The sequence below is a fragment of the Uranotaenia lowii genome, unplaced genomic scaffold, assembly GCF_029784155.1.
Source record: "Uranotaenia lowii strain MFRU-FL unplaced genomic scaffold, ASM2978415v1 HiC_scaffold_233, whole genome shotgun sequence".
In the NCBI taxonomy this organism is placed as follows: Eukaryota; Metazoa; Arthropoda; class Insecta; order Diptera; family Culicidae; genus Uranotaenia; species Uranotaenia lowii.
In genome coordinates this window covers 2640-13154 of record NW_026598128.1, presented here as the reverse complement: position 1 = coordinate 13154, position 10515 = coordinate 2640, and the positions used below count along the sequence as shown (strand labels likewise).

The 10515-nt window shown below is 41.0% G+C and overlaps 1 protein-coding gene across 1 annotated transcript; it reads right to left on the bottom strand.

The window, feature by feature from the left end:
• Positions 1-1183: 1183 nt before the first annotated feature.
• On the bottom strand, positions 1184-9071 carry LOC129759657 (ubiquitin conjugation factor E4 B). The gene is made up of 4 exons (XM_055757166.1): positions 8213-9071; positions 3702-5245; positions 3015-3635; positions 1184-2949 (listed from the first exon to the last, which is right to left on the bottom strand). The coding sequence occupies exons 1-4, from the start codon at positions 8427-8429 to the stop codon at positions 1846-1848; spliced, it is 3486 nt and encodes a 1161-aa protein (XP_055613141.1). The 5' UTR covers positions 8430-9071; the 3' UTR covers positions 1184-1845.
• Positions 9072-10515: the final 1444 nt, after the last annotated feature.

The window sequence follows — 10515 nt, the reverse complement described above, 5'->3', positions numbered from 1 at the left end:
GTATTCACTCTCCTTGCTCACTGGTGTGAATGTGTGATACCAACTGCTTGCCTCTGAACCACAGCAAACGTGCGGTCATTTCATTTTCTCGCAAGCGGAAATCTCTTCACGCAGAGTAAACTCTCGGGAACGGAACCATCGCACGGGTGGACCACTACAACGATCTGGGCGTTATACCAGACCATCGGCTGGAATTAAAGACTCATAAGAATTACATCGTTGATAAAGCTTCTAGAAGCCTTTGTTACGTATTTCGCGTAACAAAGGAGTTTAAAGATGTGTTATACTGCCTAAAAAGGTTCGCTCTGATAAGTATTGCTCCTCTTGAACAGCGTCGTACAAGCATTTAATTTTGATGTCTTAACTAATCGTGTTGACTTTGCTTACGTACTGGAACGTGTCAAGCTTTACATATCCACGAGTCGACAACGTAAGTTCCTCTGGATAGTTTTTGACCGTACTGCATATGACTGAAACCATCTCATAGACAAATGTTGTGAACGTTTTAATTCAGTGTACCATCTTTTTAATTTTGATATGTGTAAACGTAGATTTAAATAAGGCTTAAGCAGTATTTCTTATGCCATATTCGTTTTCATTCTGGTGGTGCACCGGTAGTGCACCAAGTGCTGTCAAAGCGTTTTTTTTATATGAAGATGACAGCAGTTGGTGCACAACCATCTTTCCACCAGATGAAAACGAATATGGCATTAGTTTTAAGTTATAGTCTGTACGATATTCCAACCATAGACAAACTAAATTCTCAACCAATGGCTCAGAGTAAACATTGATCAAATTCACAATCGCCAAAAACCTCGCGCTTTCTTCTGCAAAGGAATTTGCTGCACTTGGTACGGGTTCTATCATGAAGCATACATTGCTTGCTTCTCGAATTAGCTCGATACCTAGTTTTATGAGGTAAACCCTGTAACCTCTCAACATCTAAACAATGTGAGCTTCCCTGGTCCCTGGATACCATACCCATCGCATTGTTGAGCCATCCCAAGCTACCAACAACTTTTCAATTGTTTGAAAAAACTCCAGATTCTACTGAATCCAGGAAAATCTTAAAAGTGAAGAACAAGTAAAAAAGCAACACACAGTGTCGAGAGTTTTCTCTCTCAAGAACCAATTCTGCAGGAAGTTATCAACTAAGAACAGTCAAAGTCGTGCGTCATTTTTTTCCTAGTAAGTTTTTATTTGAAACATTGCCAGCTGGATACAGATGCTCGAGATGATAGCACAAAAGGTTATATATAGTGTTTGAGTTTGCCATAAAACGGGGGCACAAACCATCAGCCGCCATCAGTTTTTCATTTTCTAAAACTTTCTTAAACAGTAAAAAAAACTTTACCAAAAACTCCAAGGTTGCGTCAGACCCAAACACAAGTCGATTTCCGTAGGCTTCATCAAGCGAAAGTTAGATTTTACTTCTTCTTCTTAGTTCTAGAAGCATTGAGAGATTGCCAATGAAGCATTGATGAAGAAGCATAGTTATATTATTGGGGATCATTTATATTTTTATCGTTCCTGTTTGTCTATCTCAATTATGTTTAGAAAGTACGCTTCTAATTACAAACTGCCCAGTAGACTTTGTTTTTTTTTGTTATTTTCTAACAGTAGAAAGAAGTGGAAAAAATTATTACTGAGAATCCTATTACCTTATTCTATGTAATTTTCGGTTCTGGTTGTTGTGGTTTGCAATATAAATACGTCTATATGTATGTATAATCCGATATAATAATAAATTCAGTTTTTATGAGTTTTTGACCTCTCTCAATTTTTGTCACGTCTGGTGTTCGACATCTTTTTATTTCCTTGATTCTTGTCGTATAGCCATAAATTTTATTGTTTCTTCTTTTCCCTATAATCTTTGATCCACTTTTCTATGCGTTCCTTGAGCTCAGTGGCAGGTATGAGCATGTCCTCCGTTAGCGGTTGTCGATTGAAGGGATCGGTACTGCTGTTGAGCAGATGTCGGGTGATGATCGACCGATCCATGATGGTTCCCGAAGGTAGAATCACCGGATCCGACATCAGAGTATCCATAAGCGGATCCTTGAAGTCATCGGGTGCCTCGGCGAATTCATCTGCATTTTGTTGGTTTTGCACGTAGATGTCGGCGGCTTGGCGGATCAGTTTCCGGAATTCGTCCACTTCCATGGGTGTTCGGATACCAATTCGCTCGACTCGATTGGCAGCATCTTCAAAGAGGTGCCGTTCGAAGGATCGCTCATCGGCGGCCAGGGCTGATGCAAATTCATCACAGCTCAAGTGAAGATAGATATCGATAAGCTGACCTAGCAGTCTTCGCGGTTCCCATCCGTATTTCATTGGATTCCGAACTCGCAGATCATTGCACTTTGGTCCACATAGCTGTTGGAGGTTATAGTTCAACATGGAGCTCAATCGATCAATCAGTTCCGGTCGTAGGAACGGCTCTTTGATGTCGATTGTTAGATAATGGAACATGTCCACCGTCTCTCGTGCCAACGTGAGATACGATCTGCACTGTCGTTCGTCCTGAACCAATTGTCGTTGGCGGCTTTGCTGAGCCTCCTGTGACAGCTCACTCCAAGCCAGTTCGTCCATCATCAGGACCTGAGTTTCGTGAATTCGCTTGAGGTACTCCAAGCACTCGTCCAGCAGGTAGGTTGTGTCATTAAGGAAGAAGTTGACAAATTTCACAAACTGCTTGCCGCATTTGCTCTCATTGACGATCGCCTGTCGATGCACCAAGCTATCCCACAGGCCCTTGAACAGATGGCTGATGTGATAGCGGATGGTGAACTTGTCATAGAATTCGGTGCTCTGTCCGGTGGTTTCGATGTCGGTGTAGAACTTCATAAGGGCACTTACCAGGGACGTTTGAGCCAGCTCGTGGTTTATGATTTGCAAATAGAGACGCTGCGAAGCCGTCTGGATAGTCGGGGAAGTCACAAATAGAACCTGTGGAAAAGAACAGAGGAGAGAGTTAACAGCAACTTGCACAGAGACTGCTGAATGGAATTTACCTCAATTAACTTGGCAGTGATGTAAGGGTTCTTGATCAGATGGGGCGCACAAACCAACGTCAGAATCCAGGTGATGATCGAGTTATCCACGTAGTCGATTGTAGCGATGCTGTGCTGCATGCAAAACAATATAAAATCGGCAATGTCCTCGATGTACCATTCCGGCAGGGAGTTGAAGCTGTCGCTGGCCACCAGTGTGGCCGGAGCCTGTTTGTTGACGAACAACCCTTCGATGGGCCGGTTCTCGATTTGATACAGCATATATTCGCACACCGACGAGTAGAACTGCATGCAAGCTCCCAGCACGTTGGGGTCGATCACGGCAATGTCACAGCCCAGTTTAGCTTTCGACAGTTTGTTGATCTGGTTGACGCACCGATCCCGGACCTGTTTGTTGCGCCGAGCCACCGGTGTATTTTCCCACTGGCTTTTGCTGGAGTTCAGCTCGTCAACCATCCGCTGTAGTTCTTTGGTGGCGCGAAGCAGTTTATTGTACCGCTGTATGGCCGGGATTATTCCCAGATGATGAGCATGGAGTGTCAGAAACCAACAGTGGGTAACAAATTTGGGCTGTTCCCACTTTTTAGTTCCACGCATTTTTTCCAACCAGTCGGTGTATTCCTTAAAATAAACAGATAGTATGTTATTTGACATGACAATATTTTTTGAAAACTCAATTAAATTCACCTGTGAAGAATACTTCAGCTTTGTTTCGTCTTCGATATCGATCAAGGATTCCGGATGATGCGGATAGAAGGGATCGATGCGGGACATGTTGATCTTAATCGAAAGCAACTGTAGTACGGACATGAAGTTCAGCATAAAACCATCCTTGGCCAGGAAACGATCATCAGCGTTGTATTGAATTCGTTTGTGATTGGTACGAAGAATTTCCGATATGTACTTGAGCACTTCCTGTCGGCTATCAAGGTTGGTGAGCAGAGAGAGGAAAATTTGATGCAGCACTTTGCGGCTGTTTCCGAGCAGTGTCTGGAACGAGGCCGACAGTGTACGATCGCAAACATTTTCCAGGAAGTGATGGGTGGCAAATTTGGGGTTCTCGTCTAGCAGAACCGAAAGCGATAGGAATGGTGCCAAGAACGACACTTTGGAAATTTCTCTAGCAGCGTACTTATCAAGAGTCAGTCTTGGCAGGAACACGAGATGTTTCGCAATTAGCTTGCAGATTGGATTGGTATTTTCTATTTTGATCTCCACCAGTTCTTTCAGTCGGTTCAATGGATCGCTCACAATATTTTCATTACAGATGGCATTCTGCATATCCACATACAGATCGTCCAACACAATTGTAAAGATATCATCAAATTCTTGCTCATTCTTACGCGCTTCCCCCATGAGGCTAGCCAAAAAATCGGAAGAAACTTTATTCTCATACATCAGCGTGAGCAAAGGAGATTTTTCCAAAACTAATTTGGCTGGATTATCAATTTGGGCAAAATTTTGAAACTTATTTTGTAACAACAAAATAGCGTAACGTAATGTTTGCTGCTTTACGATAGCCGCGACGTCTGGGAGAATTTCCACCAGATACATCTTTTTGCTCTTCTTAATTTTTGTATAACTGTATAGTTCATCTCCTGCTCTGCTGTAGCAACTAATAAGATAATCCAATGCCGCTACCCTATTGGAACTGAATGCATTCAAGCTTGGTTTGGACGAGCAAATTCCAATCTCAGCATCAATTTCCATCGCGGCAGCTCCTGCATTTCCCTGCTCCAGCACATCCTCGATTTCGATAGGCTTCACTTTCTTCGGAGGAATACTGCCCCAGCTATCGTTCAAACCGGATCTTCCCCCGGCACGATTTCCACCAGCTGAATCGATCAGCTTACCTTCGTAAAATTGTCTGATGATTTCCAAAATGATTTCACCGCTAAACTCCCGATAATTCCTGCTGTCTAGTGCTTCCAGCGCACTGTTCAACACATTACCGTTGATGGAGTATCGTGCTTCCGAGTAGCGCATCTGGTTGTTGATATTCATTATGCGAAATACAATCTGCTGCAGCTCTTCGCGGGTTGCCGCTTCGTCCCGAGCCTTATCGTCCGCGGAGGAAGAGCTTTGCGGTTGCGGGGAGCTCTCGACACTGGGCGGATCCTGGTCCATTTTGACCGGAGATTCCAGATTGTTGTTGATCGACTGGGGACACTTATCGATTGCTGCAGCGTCGTCCGTCGATTGATTCGATGCCTCCGGAACATTGTTCGGACCTTAAATCAGAAAAAAAAATGGAATTTTAATAATGTAGCGAAAATTGGAGAACTTGCGTATTAACTGCTTTAGACGAAACGAAATTATGTTGGGGAACCAATATCCCGAGAAGGATAAGTGGCCTTTTCAGATCACAATAAAAGTGGACATAGGTACCTAGCGAAGCTTTTCAAGCTCGTCGATAAGGAAGTTACAATAGGATCGATACCATAGAGCACAAGGAGTCCTATTTAACATCAATCGGTGATGACCAAAGAAGTACATCTTGAAGAAATTCGTCATGGCACGGGCGAATTTGTCCCAGGGGTCGATAGAGAGGATTCAAGAACTTGAAGCAGAAGTTCGTTCAAGCAGACGACTATTTCAGCTGATCAAAGCATATGATACAGTTACAGCAGGCTGATAGAGACAAGCCTTTGTGGTGACTTTTTGTTTCACGCACTATTTTTTTGTTTTATACAATCACTTTTTAACCTATACATATTTCTTACACTGCATCACTTTAAACATTACCAGTAACACATCCTTCGTCTAGAAATTTAGAATACAGAATGACAACCTTATTCAATTCATTCATCAGTTACTCTCTCCGTTCATTCTTCGTTAGGTCACTCAATAACTCATTAATCTCTCTCACAGTTTCATTCATTCCCTACAGCAACCAACTTAGACATTTACACACTTCAAATTATAAAATCATTTTTAGTAACTTTTAAACTATTCTATATTTTTTTTAACATCAATAGGTACTAATTTTTATATACCTGTCTACACAGAACCGCATTCATATCATTTTGATAAATCGAAACCATGCAATCCGATCTACTTAGAATGCAAGTTCAATTAATAGCTCTTCTCATACCTAATTTTATCAATGGGTTGAAAACCAAATCTTTTTCCATAACATATCTACCACAGCCTTCTCAGGAGTCAAGATAATTGGGAACGAGAGAGAATCAAGTAAGAGTGGAACGACAAGGTACGTCGAGAAAGTCGAAGAATAGATACCAATGGAGCGTGGTTAGATCTACGGATTTGCCTGTTGATCTACGGATTTTACGCACTTCTAAGGTTCTACGGGTCGATGCTCGAAATGTACGGATTTTCAGCATTTCCTAAGGATTATCGAAAAAAATTTAAGGGATTCTACGAATAAACAACGACAAGAAAACAATAGGTCATCAAATTCATTTGTGATCAAATCTCATTTAACCAAAACTGTTATACTTTTCGGTTTTTATCAAATCTATGAATTTAGGCGGTTTGCAATCTGGCCGCTTTGTGGAACACATAATTAGCCGACGAATCAAATCAGAGATGGAAAGATCATCGTGAAAACCGAAAGCGCGTTCGAATAAATGCTTCTCGAGAGATAAAATGGAATACCATGCTAATCGATTAGCGCGAGAATGGCAGGTACCTACACGCATAGCAATAAAGAAACTCGTGATCCTTAAGCCTAGTCCACACTAGGAGACGTCTCGTCTCGACACGGTCTCAGCGTCTCCCATTTTCTTCGGGAGACACTGAGACCGTCTCAGCTTCCCAACAACAACAACAGACAACAAAGTTCGTCTTATAACAAAAATCGCAGTTCATGTTGCCTAGTGTGGACTAGGCTTTAATGTCAATTACCTTTCAAATACCTTGAAATAGAATTACCACACAATGGAAAAACATACAGTAATTTGAAGAGTGTTGAAAAAAAGTTTCGAAATAGTGTTATTTTTAATATAAAGGTTGAAATTTCTTCGTAATCCCCAAGTTCTAAAACTTACTGTTTTTTCGTAGTTTATGACAAACCCCCTTATTCTGCGCCGCGCGTGAGGTGACGATAGTCGAATCACCGTAGTCACCCGATTCCAGTAGTCGCTTTAGGTGAGAAACGTCTTTTAGAATGAACTTTTTGAGTTCTTATCCTAATGTAGTAGTCAGCTGGGCATGAACCTCTGTCACATCGGCTTCGGGAATAAGGTGACAAGACTCACGTGACTCCGACTCTACTCGACTATCGTCACCTCACGCGCGGCGCAGAATAAGGGGGAAAATAGCATTTTTAACGATGATTTCCATTTCAAGCCTAAATGACCGAATAATATCGCTGAGTTTTTCCTAAAATCCTGAACCTAAAACCAAGCTACAAAATTTTTAGTTTTATCATTGAATTAAATATATTTACATTTTGACATTTTTTTTTTCCAAAATCTTGTCAAATTTATTTCAAACAATATGAGAACAAACAGTGATCAGCATTCATCAAGTTGAGATCAGCAACGCAATTTCCCCATCGAGAACAAAAAGCGATACGCATCAAGAAAATTGATGCGTTTATCCGTCCACACCCACCCAAAGGCTCGTTGGTGGGAGCAAAGGGGTTTTTCCATCCGTCTGGCAGCGAGAAAAACCATCCCAACTTCAAAGGGACAATGCAGCGCAGGGTCATGAAAATATGGGTTGACAAATTGCGTTCAATTGCATCCATACGCCGCGATGCACCACCAGCACTCACTCACTCTACTTGGATGGTGACCAAGCCATAACACTCTCGCTCGATCTAGGTCAACGGAGAGGAGAAATGAATGGTAGAAAGACGACACGAAAAATAGAAGAAAAAAGCGAAAATACAAACCAGACCAACAGAAGCGAATGAAGCGATATAACACCCCACACATTGAGCAATAGCGATTAACATAAAATCGAGCATTGAAAATGGTGTATGGCGTTTTAAATTATCAATTAGTTGTTATCGAATTTGGATTTGTTTGATAACAGAATTCAAATATGTTACTTGTTACCACAAATTAGCGATTCAATCAAGGCACGTAGAGCGTTGCATAAAGACCATTGTTGTGTTTTGTAGCAAACTTGGCCAACAATTTAACTCGGAATCAGACGCGAAGGCGTATAATTAAGGAAACCCAAATAATTATGAGGTGCGTTTTCTGCCACAACAGCTCGAAAATTACCTTCTTCCGTGGAGTTGTTGCCAACTTCCGGGGACGAATCCTCCTTATTCTGTTGGTTGTTGCTGGCCGCACTTGGGGCTGGGGTCGCCAGTTCTGTAGCCATGTTGTTGTTGGTGGCCAGCAGGGATGCAGCAGCAGGAGGTCCTCCACCTCCCCCGCCTACCGTTTCCAGCTTCCGTAAGCGACGTGCTCGGATTTCCTCTGGTGTAAGCTCCATTTCGGACTGCTTCCGCTTGGACGTCTGATCGTGTTGCACTTCCACTTTTGAGGCCGTTGTTTTACGTCCCTAGCGTTGACGGACCACGGAGCACAGATACTATTTTTTTAAGAACGGAAAGGAGGGGACGGACAGCTTACGCGATTATTCGCGGAACACAAAGAGTTTTTGTTTTCGTCTGATGGAAGCACACGATGCAATGGCTGCGCCGGCAATTACGTGTATTTTTATTATTCCTCCCTCCGACTATCTAGCTCTTCGATTTCTTCCTTGACACGGTTCTTGTTGGGAAATCCTTCCGCGAGCGAAGAAAAAAGAAAAAAATACACCGCTTTTCTTGTCCCGTGACGACGACGATGGCGATGACTCGAATGGTCAATAACCAAAGTTGGCGATGAGAAAAACCTTCACCTTTTAACGTCCGAGTTTTACGGGTTTTTCACGGAAACGATTCACAGCCTCGGCACCATTCAAGCCCGGATTCCGAACACAAAACTCTAGCAAGAAAATAAACAATATTTCGGTGCTATTTCCGCCGGAAAACTTTCAGCACATTTGTATCAATTTTTGCTAGTCACTATTTCGTCGATCGCACCATCAAAAATCAGCCATCAAACAGCCAGGCAGAAGGAAAAAATTGCTCGCGTCTCCCGTTTTTCGTCGCGTTTCATCAACCCGTCTCGAAGGGGCGTCCATAAGAAGTGCTATGCATTAGTGTTCACAAAACTTTTAATTTTCCAATAATATTACGCATATCGAAGTTTAAACTTATTTTCGTCGTTTGAAGTTGGTTTTTAAAAAAATATCAGTTACATAAAAAATCGAAGAATGTGAAATTTAAACCAAAATTTAAAATTTCCGATTTAAAAAATATTTAAATGCAAAATTGTTTTACGTTATGTAAGGACGCTTTCTGCTACACGAGAAAAAAGCGTCAGCAAATCAGCTGTCAATGAGGCTGCCCAGCGGCTTTGAAGCGATGCGAATGAAACCAAGAGGATAATGATTTACTCAAATTTGGGATCAAGGAGAACTCCTCGCATCGCGCTTCAATAATGGAAGGTATCAAATTTCCAATCGGCGATGGAAGCAATTGATCGATAATTAGGTAATTGAAAAATAATTATTATTCTTTTTCTCGCTAATGAAAACCATCAGATCTCTCAAAAGTTGGGTGAAATTTTAGCTGCATCCCTATTGCATTATTCGTTTGAAGGGAAATTCATGAAAGGGACTCTTCGAAATTTGTTCAAAGTTCAAATATTACATAACGCCTAAAGAAGGGGGGAGTTGATAGCAGTTTGTTACAGTTTGTGAATATTTGATAGAAAATTTGATAAAAAGGTGTTACGTAGGGGGGGAGGGAGGCGGTCAAAAATGACCGAAATTGCGTTACGTACTATTTAAAACGGCCCCAAAGCTTCACGGAGAAAAAAGACGACAGTTGTTCCAATCATTTCAGCTTGTTATACCAATAATCGAAATGCAGTTGATTTTTTCGCATTTAACTACTTATATCATAGATTCAACTACAAACTTCTAATTGTCCATACGCAATCAACTATCAATATGATGCGTTCAACTGTATGATTTATGTTATGCATTCAACTATAAATACAATAGAATCAACTACAAACTGCTGATTGACCTTATGCAATCAACTATGAATATAATAGATTCAATTGTGATGGTAAAATTGATTCAATTGTAATGGTATAATTGATTCAACCGTAGATTTGATAGATTCAACTACAATTGTATGATTGATTTTAGGCATTCAACTATAGATATAATAGATTCAACTGTAGTGGTATAATTGATTCAACTGTAAATATGATAGATTCAACTGTAGTGGTATAATTGATGCAACTGTAAATATGATAGATTGAACTACAATTGTATGATTCATTTTAGGTAATCAACTATAAATATCATTCCATTATTTCAGTTTAATTATACCAATCATCAAAGTCTAGTTGATTTTATCGCGTCCAACCATAAATATAAAAGATTCAACTACAATCTGTTGATTGACAAATTTTTTATATACAGTTGATTTTTTCAATCAGTGGGATTTTAAAGAACG

What these genes read in the sequence shown, in the direction of transcription:
- LOC129759657 (XM_055757166.1), bottom strand. Translation starts at nt 8,429, where the DNA reads ATGGAGCTTACACCAGAGGAAATCCGAGCACGTCGCTTACGGAAGCTG. An exon ending in CAACAACTCCACGGAAGAAG is followed by an intron (nt 5,246 to 8,212) that starts GTAATTTTCGAG and finishes TTCTGATTTAAG; the next exon opens with GTCCGAACAATGTTCCGGAG. An exon ending in TCACTGCCAAGTTAATTGAG is followed by an intron (nt 2,950 to 3,014) that starts GTAAATTCCATT and finishes TCTTTTCCACAG; the next exon opens with GTTCTATTTGTGACTTCCCC.